Source organism: Gorilla gorilla, chromosome 13, assembly GCF_029281585.2.
Source record: "Gorilla gorilla gorilla isolate KB3781 chromosome 13, NHGRI_mGorGor1-v2.1_pri, whole genome shotgun sequence".
Taxonomy (NCBI): domain Eukaryota; kingdom Metazoa; phylum Chordata; class Mammalia; order Primates; family Hominidae; genus Gorilla; species Gorilla gorilla.
The window spans coordinates 90876438-90899694 of record NC_073237.2 but is presented as its reverse complement, the minus strand read 5'-3'; the positions used below and the strand labels follow the sequence as shown (position 1 = coordinate 90899694).

Below are 23257 nucleotides of genomic sequence, written 5' to 3'. Positions count from 1 at the left end.
TCCTGCTTCTAGCAGCGAGGTCTCCCGTTGAAGGAGAAAAATAAGGGGGGGGGGGGGGGCAGTGACCTCACCTTGCTGATCTGACTCTGCATTCCGAGAGACGAGGGCACTGATTGCCGGAAACGTGATGCTGGACATGGCGGCCACGGTCCCTGCTGCCCACATCATCCTGCAATGACAGGACAGGCACAGTCAGGTAGCAGGTCAACCTCAAGGAGCTCACTATTCGGAATGCAATCAGTGGCAAAAGTACAAATGCCTTGTTTTCTCCTGTTACATTTTATTTATTTTTTCCTCTTTAAAAATGCATTTTTTTCTAACCTACAAGGTTACACGTGACACTGGAGAAAACGAATGGCCTAGGATGGGGACAGAAGGGCCAGGAAACCTTTGTGTCTTGATTTTACTTCTTTTACAAACTTTTCTTCTCCCTGGTCTCCCTACTGCTATCTTTAGACATAAGCTCAATGAAGTTCGCAAGGAGATTTCTTTTGTTGCTATAAATACCACATTTTCTCCACTGACTTTTCATTTTTTCTTTGTACCTCTCGAAGGCTCAGTTTCACACTGCCCTCTAGCTACAGCTTGCTACCCCTCAACAGAGAGAGCATGGTGTGCCCCCAACTGGAAAAACAGACCCTGCCTTCCTCTTTAGACCTTTGTCCTTCTCCCACTAAGAGTCTTAACTATGTATCAGTATGAGGTGTGAGTGAGTAAAGTGAGGCCCCAACTTTGGGATGGTCATTACTGAAAAAGAAAAACCTCACATGATGACAAAGTCTTTTTAACACTACATGAATGTGACTAAATCAGCTACTGAACCAAAGTTCACAGGAGCAAAATCAAAAAGAACAAGGAGAATCAAGCAAGTTAATCTGGTAAAAAGTCACAGACGGCTAGGGACAGTGGCTCACGCCTGTAATCCCAGCACTTTGGGAGGCCGAGGCGGGCAGATCACAAGGTCAGCAGATCGAGACCAGCCTGGCCAACATGGTGAAACCCATCTCTACTAAAAATACAAAAATCAGCCGGGCATGTGGTGAATGCCTGTAATCCTAGCTACTCAGGAGCCTGAGGCAGGAGAACTGCTTGAATCCGGGTGGCAGAGGTTGCAGTGAGCTGAGATCGTGCCACTGCACTCCAGCCTGGGCAACAGAGTGAGACTCCGTCTCAGGGAAAGAAAAAAAAATTGGCATATGCTTTAAAAAGTAGACATAAAACTTTATTTGGGGGCTGGAGGGAAGAGAGAGATACATTCAATTAAGGAACAATTCCGTGAAAGTCCAATGACATAAAGGCAGTCTTTATAAATAATCCTGTTATTTAGCTCCACATTTCCCCAAATTAAAGCCTAATGGTTTCTGCAATGTTGAATACACCAAACCAGCAAAATAACCCTTGCTTCCTTCTCATCACACCCAACCACCCCAAGCTCCTCTAAGAGGCAACTGTCTGGCAGTTCATGAGAATCTAAGAGTGAGGCTTACCAGGCCTGTGATCCAAAACCGTACCAGGCTAACTGGAGCATCTGGAAGCCCAAGCCAAGGAGGACAGTATTCTTATTTCCTAATGATCTCATCAAGATGCTAAGAAAGGCCGTCTGCAAAGTAAAGGAGACAACTCTGAAAAACCACATCAACACACAGAATTAAAATACAAGCTCTGTGTGTGAAGACCCTTCCCTGATGACCAGGGACTTCTAAGGGCACACTGCCTGACCTGCAACCTCAGAGTCTGGACAGTACTGATGACCTTCTACAGGGGTGGAGTGCTGGGGGCTCCCAGCCTGACCTGGGGCTCAATGCTTTCAGCCTCCTCCCTAAGAAGCCTGTCTACCTGGTGCTCTGCTGGCACTTCCTGAAAGGATATCACAACTGTTCACCAGTTGCCATGACTGAGAGGGACAGCCTCAGTCTCTGGAGAAATACTAATCACTTAAATATCTGTGAATAGCAAACTTCTGCTGAACATTTACAGAATATGAGAGCTCTGCTGGAAGTTTACAAAGTTGGAATCGGGATGTAAGTTTGATTTTAACAAATACATACTCTGCTAAATATAACTAGTTGAGAAAGTCCAAAAAGGGGTTGGATAAAAGATGACTGGGCTGGCCGGGTGCGGTGGCTCATGCCTGTAATCCCAGCACTTTGGGAGGCCGAGGCAAGCAGATCACAAGGTCAGGAGTTCGAGACCAGCCTGGCCAGCAGGGTGAAACCCTGTCTCTACTAAAAATACAAAAATTAGCCAGGCACGGTGGTGCACACTTGTAGTCCCAGCTATTTAGGAGGCTGAGGCAATAGAATCACTTGAACCCGAGAGGCAGAGGTTGCAGTGAGCCGAAATCATACCACTGAACTCCAGCCTGGGTGACAGAGCGAGACTCCGTGTCAAAAAAAAAAAAAGATGGCTGAGTTTATGTTTGATTTGGTAAAAAAACAAAATGATCAACTTGAAAGGTTAACATAATTTACATTTGCAACACATTTCAACAAAAACAAAAATATAAACGGTCTTTGTTTTGATGCATTCCCATAAGCCTTGTCAAATGTAGTAGTTTTGCGGCCTTCTCATTTCTCCTTGAGAGGTTACCACAGAAGAATGCTCTGCTTTCCTGGTAGCCATTTCAGGGAAAACAACCCCTAGGCAGTACCATAAAATATAGTGAATGTGCCTTGGCACAACAGTGAATTAAGGACAATATGCTTCATCTTTTCTGGTACTGTATTTACAATAGATAGGGAAATGGTTAATGCTCTCTACTCACTGAAAATCATGTATCAATACCTATATATAAAATAAATATTTATATATATCTATTTTATATATATGAATATATATATATATATTCCCCCTCTCTCTTTTTTGAGATGGAGTCTCACTCTGTCACCTAGGCTGGAGTGCAGTGGCACAATCTCGGCTCCCAGCAACCTCCACTTCCCAGGTTCAAGTGATTCTCCTGCCTCAGCCTCCTGAGTAACTGGAATTACAAGCACATGCCACCACACCCAGCTGATTTTTGTATTTTTAGTAGAGACAGGGTTTCGCCATATTGGCCAAGCTGGTCTGGAACGCCTGACCTCAGGTGATCCATCTGCCTCGGCCTCCCAAAGTGCTGGGATTACAGGTGTGAGCCACCGTGTCTGGCCCTCACTGAATATGTTTTAATGCTCTGATTCATATTTCTTCAGTCCTGGGAACAGTCGGAGTTGAAGCAGTTACAGATTTTCATTTCTGCTTTTCATTTCTACTTACTTTTCAACATTAAAATAACACTGAACCATTTTCCTAGTTGATTTTGCAATCCAGAGATAGATTATAATTATTTACTATTTTGGTTGGTGTAAAAGCAAATAAAATAATTGACCCAGCAGAGGTTACGAGAAATATTCTAAAAAGTAGGGAAAGTTGTATCAAAGTTCTCCTAAATCATCTTTTCTGAGAAAACACTAAATGGCAGATGATGCCGGTGCAAGGGGAGCACCAGAGGCCCCCAGGGGCCTGGGATGGGGAACCACTGTGGCTTCCAAGGAGACTTAGGCAGTGGCATCGGGGCCAGGGCCCCTGAGCTGAGGGAGGCAAGGCTGAAGACAAGAGTGGATGCCAGTCACCAGGCTGGGCTGCCTGGTCAAGGATATAATTTTAAAAACATTGTTTTAAATAAAAACATAAAAAATTCCCCTAAATTACAACCTCAAAAAAGAAAATAACCTCTACACATTATATAAGAAGGAATAGTTCTGTGGACCACATTCACATCAGTTTCTTGATCTGATATTATACTATAGCTTGCAAGACCTTACCATAGCAGGGGGTGAGGGACTGAGGTAGCAGCTCAGGGAATATCTTCCTGCATTTTTATATGTGGCTTCCTGTGAAACTATGGTTATCAGGATATTTTTTAAATTTTTTAAGTATAGATAAAATGATACTCACCTGAGCCACAATAGACAGAATTCCTACCATAGCTATGAATGCTGCAATTTTAACAGATCCAAAACCTATGACCTATGGAAATGGAATGAAAACACTTTAGTAATATAGATATTATAAAATAATAAGGAATATTATGTTCTATTACAATGATAAGTCTAGGAAAATTCATAAAACCAGTGGCAAATTAAGACATGCTGAAAGCTGAACCTATATAACCAGTAATTTATATGTAAAACTGATATAAGAAATCGTTATAAGCAGGCACAACTTAAATTGTGAAATGTTTTATAGACATTTTCTATTATATGTCTACCTGTTGTTTTATATACCGTCTCCATCCCCAACCACAAATTGATAAATATGGTATCAAGTAATAAAAAATGAAACAAAATGACTGACTTTTGATGCTGCCAATACAGCATTACTCATTAGCAAAGCCAGTGGCTCTCAACTTTGCCTGCACATTAAAATCATGATGTAAGCAAAAGACAAGGGATAAGGAGAGCAAGGGAAGGAGAGCAGTGAGATGCTGGAAGACCACTGGAGACCAGTTAAATCAGGCTCTCTGGCGGTATGACCCGGGCACAGGTATGTTTTAAAAGCTCGCACGGTGATTCTAATAAGCAGCCACAGTAACCTGGCAATGATTTCTAAGCCTCTGACCGTAACAGTATCTCTGAAATGTCTACAACTTTTAAGTCTTAAATATCAAGTTTTTTAAAAGTTACGTTATTTTGGGGCTAGGCGCAGTGGCTCACGCCTGTAATCCCAGCACTTTGGGAGGCCAAGGCAGGCGGATCATCAGGTCAGGAGTTCGAGACCAGCCTGACCAACATGGTGACACCCTGTCTCTACTAAAAATACAAAAAATTAGCCAGACGTGGTGGCGTGTGCCTGTAATCCCAGCTACTCAGGAGGCTGAGGCAGGAGACTAGCTTGAACCTGGAAGGTAGAGGTTGCAGTGAGCCAAGATTGTGCCACTGTATTCCAGCCTGGGCAACAAAGTGAGACTCCGTCTCAAAAAAAAAAAAAAAAGTTACATTATTTTGCCCTATATTAAAATTCAGGAAAAGGACCTTAAAAATTATGGGATTAAATTATATACATTATTCTCATTTCACAAATGAGTGTCTTGCTTCCAGGGACACAATTGGCTAATGAAAAGTCCTAGGGCTAGAACCTCTGGACAGCCAATCCAGTGCTGCTGACATTAACATTTTGTTTGAAGTTTTAAAAACTGGAACCGGAAAATGTAGATTTAGGGATTCTCAGCCTTTATTTGTAAATATATATTATTGTTAAAGAGCTTTATTAAGATAGAATTTAAATACCATACAATTCACCCATTTAAGTGTGTAGGTCAATGGTTTTAGTATATCCAAAGAGTTGTGCAACCATCAGCACAATCAAAAGTGATTTTCATCATTCCTCAAAGAAACGTAGCAGCCATTAGGAGTTCTACTCCTCTAACCTTCCCATCCCCCAACCGTTAGTCTACTTCCTGTCCCTATGGATTTGCCTATTCTGGGCATTTCATATAAATGAAATCATATAATGTGCAGTACTTTGTGACTGGCTTCTTTCTCTGAGCATGTCGTCAAGGTTCACCTATGTTGTAGCACATATCTGTACTTCATTGCTTTTTACTGCTGAATAATTAACATTCTAATGTATAGGCATATTTGTTAATCCATTCATTAGCTGATGGACATTTGAGTTGATTCTACTTTCTAGACATTATGAATGATAATCTGTGTACAAGTTTCTGTGTTAGAAGTGTGTTTTCATGTCTCATGGGTACATATACCTAGGAGTAGATTTGCTGAGTCATATGGTAATTATATGTTGAATATTTTGGGGAACTGCCAGGCTGTTTTCTACAGCAGCTGTACCATTTTACATTCTCACCAGCAAGTATGAGGGCTCCGATTTCTCCACATCCTTGTCTGTCTTTTTGATTATAGCCATCCTAGAACATGTGAAATGGTTATCTCATTGTTGGTGTGACTTGCATGTCCTTGACGGCTAATGTTATTCTTCTTTTCCTGTGCTTATTGGCCTTTTGTAGATCTTCTCTGCAAAATCCTTTGCCTATCTTTTCAACTGTGTTGTCTCTTTATTGTTGAGTTATTGTAAGATGCTATTGAGTCTTTTAAGAGTTCTACATGTATTCTGGATACAAGTTATTTATCAAATATATGATCTTCAAATATCACGTGCAAATTTAACTAAAATGTTAGTGTGTTAATTGTTCTTAGCAGCCAGCAATAATATAAAATAACATGGAATGATTCCGATTTGTCATAATTGGTGGTGGTGGTGACATGAGCATATGTGTAGGAGAAAAGCTAGAAGAATAAAATAGTCATAGTTGTTTATTACCTACATAAAGAGATGTAACTTTTTTTTTAGCTTTCTTCCTTGGACTGTCTCATCTTCCTACATTATTTTCTGTGTTAAATGCATATTTAATGTAATGCACAAATTAATTTAGATGCAAGTATAATTTTCTACACTATCTCACCATTCTTCCCTCTAAATCTCTAGCATACAACCACCAAAAATGAGCAAAAGAGAAATGCCTGGGAAAGGTCGGGTGTAGTGGCTCATGCCTATAATCCCAGCATTTTGGGAGGCTGAAACAGGCAGATCACTTGAGACCAGGAGTTCAAGACCAGCCTGACCAACATGGTAAAACCCTGTCTCTACTAAAAATACAAAACTTAGCTGGGTGTGGTGGTGCATACCGATAATCCCAGCTGCTTGGCAGGCTGAGGCACAAGGATTTCTTGAACCCAGGAGACAGAGGCTGCAGCGAGCCAAGATCACACCATTGCACTCCAGCCTGGGCAACAGAGCAAGACTCGTCTCCAAAAAAAAATAAAAAAGTAAGAAGGTTTTATTTATATGCCACCACGTAAAATATTAGTCCCATACCCTCAGGAAAACTATCAGAATGAAGAATTTAATACACTTCATTTTTAAATACAACCAGAAAAAGAGGAATTTATCTTAGGAGGAAGCTTGCTGTGTCAAAGTAAACCATTAGGAAAAAAGGCCTGCCTTCCAATGAAATCAGTAAAAGACCACAGGATGCAATGGAAAGGCAGCTTAGGTCTGAGCAATCCCAGAGAGCTGAAGAAAAGTTGAAAGGGGAAGTTTTTGGTTTTCTTTTTTTTTAATTGCTTTAAGTCAATTATCTGTTTTGGGGGACAAAATAGGGTATAAATTTTTTTAAAGTGTAAAATACTCTAGAGAGGGAAGATTTTGATTAATGCTTTTGAGCCCCCCTGAAGTCCACAGCAGCAGTTGAGCTATGACCTACTGAAGATGCCTCAGCAAGCTGGCTTCAATCAGACCTGGAACAAGGGCAGGTCTGAAATAAGTTTTATCTGTTAAATTTAATTAATATTATTAAAGATTTAAAACATTACAGTACATGAATGTTACAGCAGCTTTATACACAACTGTCAAACCTTTAAAGCAAGTAAGGTGTCGTTCAGTGCGTGAATGGATAAACTGGCAAATCCAAACAAATGCCAAAAACAAAATGAGCTATCAAGCCATGAAAGAACCTTAAATGCATATTATTAATTGAAAGAAACCAATCTGAAAAGGCTACATACTGTATGAAAAAGGTAAAACTATGGAGACAATAAAGAGATCAGTGGTTGCCAGGGGTTGGTGGTGGAGGGAGAGATAAACAGGCATAGCATAAGGGATTTTTGCAGTGAAAATTCACTGTGTGATACTGTAAGGGTTGATACATGTTATCATGTCATCATATGTTTGTCCAGATACATGTTATCATGTCATCATATGTTTGTCCAAACCCATAGAATGTACAACACTAAGCATGAACCCTAATGTAAACTGTGGACTTTATGTTAAGATAATTTGTCAATGTAGGTTCATCAGTTGTAAAAATTTCCCACCCTCGTGGGAGATGTTGATAGTGGAGGAGGCTATGCATGTATGGGGATAGGGGATATATGGGAAATCTCTATATCTTACTCTCAATTTTGCTGTGAACCTAAAACTGTTCTAGAAAAATAGTCTATTTAAAAAAAAAAAAACAGTCTGGGCACAGTGGCTCACGCCTGTAATCCCAGCATTTTGGGAGACCGAGGCGGGTGGATCACTTGAAGTCAGGAGTTCGAGACCAGCCTGGCCAACATGGTGAAACCCTGTCTCTACTAAAAATACAAAAATTGGCTGGGCATGGTGGTGCACGCCTGTAATCCCAGCTACTCGGGAGGCTGAGACAGGAGAATCGCTTGAACTCAGAAGGTAGAGGTTGCAGTGAGCCAAGATCGTGCCATTGCACTCCAGCCTGGTGGACAAGAGCAAAACTCCGTCTCAAAAAAAAAAAAAGATAAATTATGTTTCTGCTAATTCTGGTTAATTCTCAAGAAAAAAAAATGTCCACAGTAATTATCTTACTATAAATCATTGCATTAAAGGTGCCCTGTTTACTAATTATATGCCAGCACCTACATTTATAACTAGAAGCAAGTTCACATGTTTTTTCCTCTGCAGTGGTTTCCTCAAAATATCTTTAGACAAATCTCCATCTTTGATTTTCCTGGTATTGAAAGGCTACTAGCCACTCACTACTCACCTGCCTGAGATAGAGAAAAAAACTTGAATACTGTCCAGCTTCAGGAAGGTATGAAAGAAACACGGTGATGCAGATTAGTAAGACAGTAGAATCTTTTCCAACTTTCTTCAACGACTGAGAATAAGCAGAAAGAACACACTTAAAATGCCAATACACATTAATGTTGCCAATGTTCTGGGACATCAGCTTCATTATTTTGATCTATTAAGATGAATAACAAAAGTCAAATGGTTAATAAAAGGAAGTTCTATCACCATCTTTCTGAGGAAGTTACAAGTCTTAATTTCAGAGGTATGTATTTCAAATCATATAGCTAAAAAAAAAAGAAAAAAATAAACCCACAAAACACACTTACTCATCTTTGTTAACACACTGATTAAAATCCCTGAACAGATTCCCGAACTTCCTATAAACAGAACCTGGAAATATATTCCTACAGAACCTTTTAAGAAAATCACTTCTCTCAATTCATAATGTAACTTCTTTAAAGCCATATTCAGTACAGAGGTTTCCGTATATGTAAATTCACTCTATTCTTCAAAGTGTTCATGTTCAACTTTTATATCTGGTAGACAAATAAGTACGCTCCAGCCATAAGGTCAAACTGGTAAGAACTTGTTGAATGTTACAACCTTGTTGAAAAATCTTTCTTACATACATTGGATTGTTGAATAGAACGAAATGGTAAGTTAATACCAAAGGAGTGGAAAGTGCTACAGAGCTTCTAGCTCATCAGACCATAGCTTTTATGTAATTAATAAGCAAAAGCAGCTAATGTTTGTTGAGACTTTGCTGGGCAACAGACACTAGGCTAGTTAATTTACACACATTAACAGTAATCCCCACGATTGCCCGGAAAAGTAAGCCACAGTAGCTCTACTTCACAGAGGAGCTTCGATGCATAACTTGATCACTACAAAGGAAGGTGGGAAGCCTAACTGGCTGGCTCCCAACCCCACTACTGGCTTCCTTCTCTAAATATTTATTTTGGTGTCTGACATTGTGACAATAATAGAACAGGCAGAATCCCTAGGTCATGCCCTCAGGGGGTATTTTAGAAAAAGTAATTTATGATTAATTATATGAATTTTTCTGAAAGGTAAACTTGGGGGATGAAAAGCAGAAACCAAACTGCTGGTTCTTTTTTTGTCTACAAACTTTTTTTTTTCCCCAAGAAAAATTTCAAACCAGGTAGGGTAGAGAGAAGGTGAGAGATAAGATATGTTTTCCAGTGACACACCACCTTCCCATGCCAAAAAAGAAGGGGGTGGAAAAGGAGAGGAAAGGGAGGGAGGTAGAGAGGGAGAGAGAGACATATTATAGAAAACAATACTCAATCTGTAACAAATTAAATGTCTCTGGTCAAAATTAAAATAACTCATTCAAACCAAAGGCATTTATCCTTTTTGTGTTAAAATGAGTGAAAATGACCACTTCAAATGACCACTTTCACTTATTTTGTTTAAAAAGGATGAAAACAACCATGCAAAAGGAAACTCTCTTCCCAAACTCTCACCAAGAATTAACTAGACATTTTCTCTCTCTTCGTTTGACATGCTTAAGTACCAATTCTATATATTTCTTAATACAAAGACTAACTCAATCCCTTACTTGCAATTAATTTTTTCTATTTTTACTAAAGAAATAAGTCAACAACTGCTAGGATCCTTGAGGCTGCACATACATACTTTCATTTGCTTGGCTTAGAAAGACATTTAGGAAAGTAAATATTTCCATATTTTTTATTTACCGCAAAAGGGTCTGCTTGTTTCCAAGAAATCTGAGCTCCCCAGGAAACCGGTCTCATTTTCTCAGGCAGAGATTCTGGAACAGCCACTAAGATGAAGCAGATGTCCAGAAGAGCCACCACTGTGGCCACCAGCACAACGAGGCTGTCTCCGTAACTGGCAGAAAGATAAGCTCCAATGGCCGGGCTGCTGACAAGACTAGCCGCAAAGGTGGCTGAGACCTGTGGGAAAGCACACTCTCACCCAGGGTCCCATAGGTGAACACCTCTGCGGAAAGCATATCCTTACCCAGGTCTGCCTGCTGCAGGTGCACACCTTCAGGAAAGCACACTCAACCAGGGTCCCACAGGTGCATACCTGCAGCCATGCTTCCCTGGCTTTAAGTAAGACAAAAGAAATGTGTTGCATATAAATTTTAAGAATGAAAGAGAAAGTGATTTAAGAATGTGTTCATAAACTATTAACTGGAGATACCCTGCAGAGCTACAAGAGTAAAAAAGGATTATCTTATTACAAATAAAAATTGTAAAAACCTTCCCCACAAATAAAACATAAGCTCTTTGGTCTTCTTTAACTGGGGACTGGGAATGTGAGATGGTATGAAAAGAATTCCTGCAGGGCTGATGATAAAACTTACAAACTACTCAAGTACTGTGCTTGATTTAATCTTCTAAAAACACTGCACTGTTTGAACATTTTATCATTTGGTGGTCATTTCATTAGCACTGCCTGGGGTCAGGGGGAACCCTCTGCTATTCTTAGAAAAAAACTATTAACAACAACAAAGAATTTGTTGAGGTGGAAATTGAAGCTTTTTGACTAGACAGCTGTAGATTTCTGTCTCTCTGTCACCACCTGACCCTATCCAGTATAGAGACCACAGAGCCAGCTAAGCACACCCACAACCTGAAGCCACATTGAGCCCCTTCACAGTGCACTCCTATAAGCATGTGGAATGTCCACTTTATTTTAGAACACAATCTGAATGGTCAGATGCTTATTGGGCAAACTCCAAATTACAACCACACTAAATGTCAAATGCATATCTATAAGTTAGCTTTTTAAACTTCTAATGGATTTTATTAAAAATCCCAAAAATTCTGGCAATAAAAAATTCTTTTTCATCCATCATCTCCCAACTGAATTAAAAAACACAGTATATCTGAAATTAGTATTATACTAAAAGTACTATAAAAGCTAAAACTCAAGTATTTTTGGAGGGGAAAAAAAGAATGTGGAAAATTCCAATGTGGGGAATAGGAATCCTTTGTTCAATATTTACTGAGTATCTACTATGTACCAGATGAAGAAGACAAAGCTCTTGCCCTCAGGTTTTCCCACTTTATTCAAGAATATCAGGGCAACCAAATAACTGCATTATAAACTGCAACGACAAGCAAACAGTTATGGGAACATTCCTACACTCTTCTCAGGTGTTAAGGGGGCACTGCTGCAGCATCTTCAGGTGTTAAAGGGTCTATGGCCTCATGAAACTCTATGCAAAATGTGTCTATCTTAAAGCCTAAAGTAGCCTACTTGCTTAGTCTGTGTTTTTATCTAAACTCCTCTTTCACTTAACATTCAATACAACTCTGATGAATAAATCTAAAGAATGGCTTCCCCACAACAAACTCTTAGTAAGTGTTAACTCACTTATTAACATGACTAATCATTGCCGTAGCCCTGAAAGAATTACCACTTTCTTGGTTTACTGAAGAAGTCTGAGTAAGGAAGGTGTACACATTTTTATATTGTTCTTTAATGGGTCTCAAAATGCTCCTTAGAACTTGACTGACACGTTCTGTAATTAATTGGCAATAAATTCTCCTATATCTAGAAGATAGGTAGACTGCAATCCAGGCAGCCTTGCATGCTGAGTTGCTTCTGCTGGCTGGGAGTACACTTCAGCTAAGTGCTGTCTCAGTCTGGATGTGTGCGCTCACTGATTGCTCTCAATGCCCCTGTGAGTAGATATTAACCCTAACTGCCATTAATACAATGAGGAGCTGAGCTGGAGAGGGTAATTAAGTCACAGGCGCTTCTGGTTAGAACTCTCTTAAATCTTTCCTGAAAGCACTACTGCTCAGCACAACATCTGTGTGAAGGGTTTCCCAGCTGAAAGCATTGAAACAAAAATCTAATATTGCAGAAAAATGAGTATCTCAACAGGTATTTCCCATGCTGTAGAAGAAAGCTGTCCCTCACTACTCTGTTGGCCAAGCCTTATGGGCACAACTTGAACATCAACAACCTGCCTTCTTGTTTTTGTTTTTTCTTTTCTTTTTTTTGGCGGGGCGGGGGGAGGTTGTTAATTTTTGGAGTTTTGGGGGACATTTTTTTTTGAGGCGGGTCTGACTGTCGCCAGCCTGAAGTGCAGTGGCGCGATCTTGGCTCACTGCAACCTCTGCCTCCTGGGTTCAAGCAATTCTCCGGCCTCAGCCTCCCAAGTAGCTGAGATTACAAGCGCACACCACCACGCTCGGCTAATTTTTGTATTTTTAGTAGAGACGGGGTTTCACCATGTTGGCCAGGATGGTCTCGATTTCTTGACCTCATGATCCGCCCCCACCTCAGCCTCTCAAAGTGCTGAGATTACAGGCGTGAGCCACCGCACCCGGCCTATTTTTGTTTTTGGTGTTCCTGAGTGAGCTCCAAATCTTGTCTTCTTCGAAGCTTTCCTATCAGCTTCTATCTTTGTCCTCCTCCATCACGACTCTGAAGATGCCCCTTTTTAGGGCATGACATGAGAGGGACATTCAGGAGTGGAGGGAAGAAGCAAGGAGAGAGAGGGAAGGTAGAAGAGTCAGAGGGAAGTGGGGTTGAAAGAGTAGTTTTCAAACTACTGATGTCTAAAGTCAACAAAGTAAAAATTGTTGTGTTTTGTGGAATAGTAGTAACCCATTTATATGCCCATCATTGATTCAGGAAGTTATTCATTCAGTCAGCAATGAATGAGAACTTACTCTACTCCAGGAAGTAGATTTAAAAGACCCAGGAAAAGGAGATAAATAACCTAAGTTTCTGGCATTCAATCTCCCTCCAACCTATTCCCCACAACCTAACCAGATCATCTTTCTTCTTCCACTTTCTTATTCTGAATATTTTCAAATACAGAGGAAGATGGGAGAAGGGTACAAAGCATACTTCCATGTCTCATAGGTTCAGGCATGGAACACACATGCACATCCACATGCTATGCTATCTTTTCCCCTGAACCATCTGAAAGTAACTGGCACAGTCCTGACACTGATGTAAAACGCTTCAGCTATCTTCTAACAAGTCTTTCTTCTACATAATCATAATGCCATTATCATGCCTGAGAAAATTAGAAACACTGTCAGGTTTTAATTATCAGAAAAAAAGGTCTCGTATAACTTTTGTTATTCAGCAACTATGGATTTGATGAATGAGTGAATGTAGTCCTTTTCTACATACCATGTTCCAAATGTATGTCCAAAACACACAACCACTAATAGAGTTAACAATGGGTTAACATTGCTGAGGTTCAGCACCTCTCCAAATTAGGTGCACAAAGAGCTTGTGCAACTTGACTGCTTAACCCTCCTCAGGGGATCAGATAACAAGAAACAAATCAAACTAATTTTTTAAAAAATTCAAATGTTCAATTGTAATCCCCAGTGTTGAAGGTGGGGCCTGGTAAGAGGTGATTGGATCATGGGGGTAGTTTCTCATGAATGGCTTAGCACCACCTTCCTTGGTTGTTAATAGTGAGTGAGTTCTTGTGAGATCTGGCCGTTTAAAAGTGTGTAGCACCTCCCCCTTCACTCTCTCTTCCTCCTGCTCCAGTCATGTGAAGAGGCCTGCTCCAGCTCTGCCTTCCATCATCATGAGTAAAAGCTCCCTGAGGCCTCCCCAGAAGCAGAAGCCTCTATGCCTCCTTTATAGCCTGCAGAACTGTGAGACAATTAAACCTCTTTTCTTTATAAATTACCCAGTCTCAGATATTTCTTTATAGCAGTGCAAGAAAGGACTAATAAACTCACTTTCCAGTAAATTTCTAATACAATGTTAATTACTATTCTGGTTAAAAAATATATATAGTCTATTATCTTACCCATCCATAAGCTGTACTTCGCTCGTGCTCCTGAGTGACATCAGCTACATAGGCAAATATAACAGAAAACGTGACCGAGAAGACTCCAGACACAGAAATCATCGCAAAATACCACCTATAAAAAGATTATTTTAATGACCCAAGGGAAAGGGAGTGTATGTTCACTTTCATTACCTGAGCCAAAGACATCATGTAAAGATTACGCACCAAGAAATAAGTATACTTGTATATGTATGTATACTTAAATATATCAAAAAAAATTTAAGTTAAGACAGGAAGAAGTAGAAACATTCTAATTTCATCATTGTTCAAAGGGGGTCAGTACATGCCCCCTAAAAAAACAAAACAAGAGGAAAAACAAAGAATAAGGGGATTAGGTAAAAGTTATATTTTTAAAGGTAGCCAACAGACAGAAAAAAAACTTCTCAAATATCCTAGCTGTAAGTAAGGAAAAGACACACAACAAATGATTTGAAAAGATCTACATAAAAGCAGAAGTCATAATGAAAAATATTAGTGTACTTAAGACTAAAAATTTGTATCATGTGATAGATGCTTTTTTTAAAAACCCAGTTTAAAATTAACAAAGAAAAACCTTATAGAACAAAAAGTGGGGTTTACTCCAGGATAGAAAAATATTTTAATATTTAAAAATCTATTAATATAATTATTCATTTTAGTAGCTCTAAAGAGAAAAGGTGGGCGGATCACGAGGTCAGGAGATTGAGACCATCCTGGCTAACATGGTGAAACCCTGTCTCTACTAAAAATGCAAAAACTTAGCCAGGCGTGGTGGCGGGCGCCTGTAGTCCCAGCTACTCAGGAGGCTGAGGCAGGAGAATGGTGTGAACCCAGGAGGTGGAGCTTGCAGTGAGCCGAGATCGCGCCACTGCACTCCAGCCTGGGCGACAGAGACTCCGTCTCAAAAAAAAAAAATAAGAGAAAAGGCAAATAATATCCATTAATGCTATAAAGTCATCAAATAAAATCTGACATGTACTCTTAATGTTTTTAAAAATCTGTGGATACAATAGGAATATTTTTCAGTCTAAAAACCAGCTTAACACCTAATGATGAAACATTACAATACTCCCTTTATATATATGAAGAAAATAAGCCCAAAATCTTCACTTTGATTTACTAATATTCATTAGTCAAAGCAATTAGCAAAAGCAGTGAGCAGTATGAAAACTGGAAGGAAAGAGAAAAAATTATTTACAGATGACATTAATATACCTAGAAAACCAAGCAATTAGAAGAGCTCATGTTGTAGCAGAACAAAAAGGATAAAATTTATAGGAACAAAACTTAAGAAATGTATAAGATCTAAAGAAAAAATATTAAGCCAAAAAAAGGACATTAAAAAGTCCCAACTCATTGGAAAAGCATGACATCTTGGACATACTCAATACCAAAAAATTCATCAACTCGTAGAAAATAAAATGATTACAAGTACCCAATAAATTTAGAATGTGATAGGTGTTAGCATAAAATTCCGACCAAATAATCAAATGAAAATATTTTCACACGAGCTAAAAAAAAAAAAAAAAATCTATTAATAGGATTAAAAACCAAAACAAAACTTCCATATGTAAGTGTGTTCTTCACATAAGAAAGAACATCTCTGCAATAGGAATACATACCAAAATACCATCTTCTGTTATCCAAAAAAAAACAACTAAGTTACAGCTCACATGCAAATTCCAACCCACCTTTGGTAACTAAATGGGCTTTGGTCACATGCTAAATACTCTCCCGATTTATACAAAGAAAAAAAAAAAAATTGGGCTGCGCACTGTGGCTCACGCCTGTAATCCCAGCACTTTGGGAGGCCGAGGCAGGTGGATAACCAGGAGTCAGGAGTTCAAGGGAAGCCTCACCAATATGGTGAGACCCCATCCCTACTAAAAATACAAAAATTAGCCGGGCGTCTGTAGTCCCAGCTACTCAGGAGGCTGAGGCAGGAGAATTGCTTGAACCTGGGAGGCGGGGGTTGCAGTAAGCCAAGATCGTGCCACTGCACTCCAGCCTGGTCAACAGGGCAAGACTCCGTCTCCAAAAAAAAAAAAAAAAAAAAAAAAGAACTCAAATTCACATTATGATTTAAAATAGGCTATCAGCCTTATTATAGTATATTTTAAAGTGACTCCTGCCTATTATGATATAAACTATGTTTGTGTCAGTGCCCCACAGCGATGAGCTGACAAAAAATAATATATTTACAAAGTCAACTAAAAGTCACAGTGATGAAGACAGGATTGTTAGCCCATTCTCAGGGTTAAGCTCCCATACCTGACATCATGGCAACATCAGCTGCCTGAAGAGGCATCTTTTATTTCTATTTCTTCAGCTAAGTAACTTATCTCAGACTTAATTCTAGAATGTCTTCACTACCCCATTTATAAAATGGATATAATGACAACTGTCCAAACTGGTTTTCAGTGTTACCAGAGAGATCAAATGAAAACACAAGCACAACTGCTTTGTAATAGTTAAGAAGTGCTCTGCAAATATAAGTATAATTTACATGTGACTCAAAACAAGCAGTCAGGAGGTGAAGGGCCAAGTCACTCACCATGGGCTGATCCTCATCAGTGGGATTGGGAAGCAGGTAAAGAATACAGTGCCAAGGAGAAAGGGCTTCCTCCCCCACACATCAGACAGGGCACCAATGAGTGGGGCACTCAAAAAAGAGAGCAGGCCCTGGAGAAGAAACCAAAGCAAAGGTTAGTTTTATAATCTGATCCCTCAATTACCTGTAATTCATATTTTCTAAATGCATTAGCTCTAATTCATTGTACTGCCCCCAAAACAGAATAATACTTTGAAACATTAAATACAAACTACAACTAAAAAAATAAAATTAGGCCTGGCGTGGTGGCTCATGCCTGTAATCCCAGCACTTTGGAAGGCCGAGGCGGGTGGATCACTTGAGATCAGGAGTTCAAGACCAGTCTGGCCAACATGGTGAAACCTCGTCTCTACTAAAAATACAAAATTACAAAAAATTAGCCAGGCGTGGTGGCAGACGCCTGTAATCCCAGCTACTCAGGAGGCTGAGGCAGGAGAATCACTTGAACCTGAGAGGCAGAGGCTGCAGTGAACCAAGATCACGCCTTTGTACTCTAGGCTGGGCAACAAGAGCAAAACTGCTGTCTAATTAAAATAAAATCTAAAATAAAATTATAACCAAAAATGTAAATGTTCTATCAGAAAGGGAAGGAAGAAGTAAAAAAGCTTCTTTTCCAGAAGAAATTAGAAAAGAGCAATGACATGATATATATATATACCCACATTTGACCCTTAAGATGAACACACACCAAGCATACGGGAAGAAGCTAGAAATTTGAATCACTTTAATAAATATATATGGCATATCAATTCTGCACAAAACTGCATTAACTGGTACAATGACACCCAAATGAATGTACACCATATACTATCCCCAGGGCCTCACAGGGATAAAGAAGAGGAGTGTACATATGCTTAATGATCAAAAGAAAACTAGATTCTTTGTCAACTTTGTCAATCAAAGTAAAGTTCTCTCTGCCTGATGAGTTTAGGAAGAAGGAGATAATCCAACCTGAACAACAACTACAGTTGAAACTAAGGGGAAGAGAGTCTGACATAGATAACACCACACAGAAGCAAAGGAAGTCAAGGAACTCACATTCACTGCTTGCCCACTATTTGCCAGTCACTCTGTTGGCTGGCCACCTTCATTTCAATGCTACAGATAAGCAGCAGGGTGGGGAGAGCAGGGATGGACAAGAGTAGAAAAATGCTGATGAATAATGAAATAGGTGATGAGTACACAGGTATTCATTGCACTATTCTTTTGTGTATCTGAATTTTCATGATACATCTTAAAAATTCCTCAGCACATCACATAAATAGGACACTCCAAAACCCAGCTCCTGACACACATCCTCTGCTGTGGCTGCATGCGATACTTCCAGTTTTCTGGACATACAATGTTCCTGTGTGCCAACAGGCCTTTGCATGCACATCCATCCCACACTTGGAGCCTGGAAACTGCTAGTGATTCTTCCCAACCCTGGGAGAGAAGCACCTCCTCTATCTAGTCTCTTAGCTCTTCTATTATAATTTCAGCACTCCATTAAATCACTTGTTATTTGTCTATCTTCTCTACTGGATTCAAAATTGAGATTAAGGTCAGAAGGATGACATTTCTTCTTATCTCTGTACCCGTGGTGCCTATCACAGGGCCTGGTAAACACTGGTTTTCAAATACGTTTGGTGAATTGAATAGAACTTTTCAGAGAAAATCAACTTACAGAAGTCTCCAAGTTCACATAATTGGAAAGAAAAAGGAACAGATTCCAATCCCCTATCAGCCACCAACTGGTTAACCCAGGACAGCAGACATAGGTAAACTGATAAGAGGAGGGACTCAAAGTGAAGCAGCTTCGTTGTCTGGGGAAATACCTGCAGTTCATCATCTTGCACCAAGAAGATTAAGGACATGGGCACACATGAGTGGGTGAAGGAGGGGAAAGTTTAATAGGCAAATGAAAGAAGAGAGCTTCCTCGTACAAAAGAAGGATTATTATTAATACTTTATATAAAAGAAGCTGTGGGTAAGTTTAGCTTCAGGCATAGCTAGATGGACATAGGGAAGGAGTTGTTCATATAGTGTCATCTGGGTTCTCTCACCAATTCTTAGTAAGGTGTCTCAATGTAGTAAGCAGGACAGTTTTTGCAATCCTAGGCTTACTACAAGTTAAGTAACCCCAGTAGACTGAGAAAATCTCAATACCTCTAGCAGAAAATTCCTCTGGAGAAATATCACTGATCTAGTTTGGATCATTTGCCCATTGTCCATGCAACTAGTTTAAATCTCTACACAGCCAACCCTCTGTATATGGAGGCTCCATATCTGTAGATTCATCCAATCATGGATGAAAAATATTTGGAAGAAAACAATTAAAAATAAGAACACAACAATAAAACATACAAATTAAAAAATACAGTGTAACAACTATTTACACAGTATTAGGTATTATAAGTCATCTAGAGATGAATTAGAGTATAAGAAGACTGAGAATGAGTGGCCTAACAGGTAGAAAGAAAACTATGCTAGGTCAAGTGAAGAAAGCGAGTAAAGAAAGCCTTTTAAGAATGAAAAAGGGGCCAGGCATGGTGGCTCACGCCTGTAATCCCAGCACTCTGGGAGGTTGAGGCGGGCAGATCACCTGAGGTCAGGAGTTCAAGACCAGCCTGGCCATGGTGAAACCCCGTCTCTACTAAAAATACAAAATTAGCTGGGCATGGTGGTGCGCACCTCTAATCCCAGCTACTTGGGAGGCTAAGGCACGAGAATCGCTTGAACCCAGGAGGCGGAGGTTGCAGTGAGCCGAGATTGTGCCATTGCACTCCAGCCTGGGCAACAAGAGCAAAACTCCATCTCAAAAAAAAAAAAAAAAAAAAAAGAAGGAAAAAGGTTCGGAATAATTCTGGTGGAAAAGTGAGTGTGGAAGTCTACTAGTAATGAATGTAAGATAGCATGGCAAAGAAAGAAATGGGGTAGTAGCCTGAGGAGAAAAGGAAAAGAGGTTTTGTTTTTAGACTGGAGAACTAGAATGCTTGTATGCTGGTAGGAATAATTTAGAGGGAAAATTTAAAATACTGAGGAAAAAAGGCATAACTGCTGAATTCTTGAGAATGGAAGAGATATGTGAAGAAGCTGGCTTTAGCAAGGAACAAGGACAGTTCATCCTTAGAAACAGGAGAGGAGGTAGAGTATATGAGAACAGATACATGTAGGTGGATAGTAGATGTGGTGATGGGAGACTGAAATTTCTCTTCGCATTGCTTCTATTTATTTAGTGACACAGTTAAGGTCATTAGATGGTGGAAAAGGTATTGTCTACAGACAGAGTAGCTGGAGAATTAAATTTTCAAGCGTTGGGGTTTAGCCAACCAAGTGTGACAGAGTAAAAAGAGGGCACGCTTTATATGCAAAGCAGTAATTATAATGACTGACCACAGAATTTAAGCCAAGAAAGATGAAAGTGAGCATACAGGGGTAGGTAGGGGTGACAGTGAAAGGCAGGTAGGATGGATTTTCAGTGCTGATATACTGAGCTGTAGTAAAAAATAGAGTAAGCTAGAATGGTAAGGAGGTAGTGGTTGAATACTAGGATATATAGAGAAACAGTATGTATAATGGTTAGAGTTTGGATGCTGGAAGCAATACTTTTTGGGATAAAATTCTGGTTTGAGCAACTGCAGCTGTGAAACAATGGGCAAATTATCTTTCTCTCTCAATGTACTTACCTATGAAAGGGAATAATGAGTACCTATCTCTTAGAAAGTTTGCCATTATTAATACTGTGTAATGGTTAGAGTTATTATAAGTGAATGGCTAACAGGGTGGAGTGAAATAGATCAAGGAACTGAAAGACCACTATTATTGGAAGGATAATCTGTGTGGATATTGAAACCACCAAGAAATAAGACAGGTCTTTGCCGGACACAGTGGCTCACGCCTGTAATCCCAGCACTTTGGGAGGCCGAGGCGGGAGGATCACGAGGTCAAGAGTTTGAGACCAGCCTGGCCAACATGGTGAAACCCCGTCTCTACTAAAAATACAAAAATTAGCCAGGTGTGGTGGTGTGTGCTAATCTCAGCTACTTGGGAGTCTGAGGCAGGAGAATCACTTGAACCCGGACAGCGGGGAGTTGCAGCAAGCCGAGATCGCACCACTGCACCCCAGCCTAGGCGACAGGGTGGGACTCCGTCTCAAAAAAAAAAAAAAGACAAGTCTTGAATATTGCTAAAATTTCCTATTCGGCCACTGGTAGGATTATATTGTTGCACATTAGTGGTAAACACAAATTACCTAAATTTGGTCATAATAGTTGTTAAAAACAAAATTTTTAAAGTATGGATTTTAAAACTATTTAAGTTTAATGTAGAATATTTTTTGCTAAATTTAAATTTTTACCCTAATTGTTATTTCACAATTTTTTCTTTTATGTTTGTAGAATATACTTCAACAACAGCAACAAAAGATTTCTCAACAATCTAGAATTGTTCAGAGTGAGACTGAAAAGTTGTATTAGCAGTTCATAAAGGTCTGTTGTATGTGGCAACAGAATACATTTTATAAAGCATAATGTATTTATGGAAGTAGAAGGTAGCTCTTTCCAAGTTTATGAGAAAAAACTTGGTTTTTTTAACTTGGTTAAAAATTTCAGATTTTTAACCACTTTCCATTTTGAATTCATTGTTTCTTTCCAAGTTTATGAGAAAAAACATTTCAGATTTTTAACTACTTTCCACTCTGAATTCGTTGTTTCTGATGTAAGTAATAAATGTATTTTTACTTTAGGATTCTAATGGTTTTGTGAGGATTATTCCAAACAAAAGAGTGGCAAATTGGGAATTTTATTTAGAAATGTACTTATGCATAAACTCTGTATGCTACTAATACTTTAGTCATAGTTCTCTGTTTTAACTGGAAACAGAAAGTCTGTAAATCATGTCTAGGTTGTGTTTCACTTGTGTATGTATCCAGTGTTTGTTAAATAATAAAAAGTACCCAAATGGGAGGATGTCTCTGGCACACCCAGCTAATTTTGCATTTTTAGTAAAGACAGGGTTTCTCGATGTTGGTCAGGCTGGTCTCAAACTCCCAACCTCAGGTGATCCGCCCACCTCGGCCTCCCAAAGTGCTGGGATTACAGGCATGAGCCACCGTGCCCGACCTACCCTGACTTTTTTTTTACGCAATGTGTCCTTCTGAACACTGTAGACCAAGCCCCAGAAGCTGCACCTGTGGGAAAGGCTGTATTTGTTATTTGTAGTCAGTCCAGGGGGATCCGAGGGCCACAGTGGCTGCCAGTGTGGGACAGAGCAAGGGTGCAAGCCCAGAGTGTTCAGCCATGGCTGAGCTGCACACCAGCACCATGGTAGCCATCCCACCAATATGCCACATGGCCTGGCCTGCCCGGCAAGCTGCTCAGTGGCCCTGCGCATTGTGTACCGTCTCAAGGGCTGCAGGAAGGCCAAGTTACTGGCTGTATGAGAGTAGTACCCCAGGAGCTCCTGAAAGACCTAGTGCCAGGACCAGTGTCCCTGGTGATGGAACGTTCAGAGGAGCTCAACAACGACCTAAACCCCTTTACTCCTCTTACAAGGTATCCGGATTCCTGATTATGCCTTTATGCAAGACTTGGCCACGATGTATGAGCATCCTCTTGCTCTCACTAGTGCCAACCTCAGCTCCCAGGACAGTTCTCTGAATGCCATGGAGTTATAAGACCTCTGGCCTCAGTTGTCCTTGGTCATTGATGGGGGACAAACTAGGGATAGCCAGATCCCTGAGTGTTGCTTCGGCTCAACTGTGGTTGACTTATCTGTGCATAGAAAGTTTGGCATCATTCGTCCAGGCTGTGTCCTGGAAAGTACTACAGCCTTCCTTCAACAGAGGTATGGGTTGCACCCCTCATGTGCATCCTACTTGTGAAACTCAGGAAGCAGGAAGGCCCATGGACTGGTGCTGGACACTCTGTGTCCGTCCACTGATAATTGCCAAGCCCTCATTTGCAGAAGCCACTGGAGCTCCTGCAGTAGTCTGACTTTTTTTTTCTTTTTTCTGAGACGGAGTTTCGTTCTTGTTGCCCAGGCTGGAGTGCAATGGCACGATCTCGGCTCACTGCAACCTCCGTCTCCCAGGTTCAAGCAATTCTCCTGCCTCAGCCTCCCAAGTAGCTGGGGTTACAGGCATGCACCACCACAACCGGCTAATTTTGCATTTTTAGTAGGGACAGGGTTTCTCCATGTTGGTCAGGCTGATCTCAAACTCCCAACCTCAGGTGATCCGCCCACCACGGCCTCCCAAAGTGCTGGGA

The 23257-nt window shown here is 40.2% G+C and overlaps 1 protein-coding gene and 1 pseudogene across 1 annotated transcript in view; one reads left to right on the top strand and one right to left on the bottom strand.

The window, feature by feature from the left end:
* Positions 1-23257, bottom strand: part of MFSD14B (major facilitator superfamily domain containing 14B) — an 85661-nt gene that overhangs the window by 4528 nt on the left and 57876 nt on the right. Inside the window, exons 4-10 of the mRNA XM_019034074.4 lie at positions 16953-17080; positions 14378-14492; positions 10305-10523; positions 8555-8668; positions 3934-4005; positions 1488-1600; positions 72-169 (exon numbers count right to left, since the gene is read on the bottom strand). Coding sequence (XP_018889619.1) covers positions 72-169; positions 1488-1600; positions 3934-4005; positions 8555-8668; positions 10305-10523; positions 14378-14492; positions 16953-17080 — 859 coding nt within the window. The remainder of the gene's footprint in view (positions 1-71; positions 170-1487; positions 1601-3933; positions 4006-8554; positions 8669-10304; positions 10524-14377; positions 14493-16952; positions 17081-23257) is intronic.
* LOC109028150 (threonylcarbamoyl-AMP synthase-like) lies at positions 18141-22872 on the top strand (annotated as a pseudogene).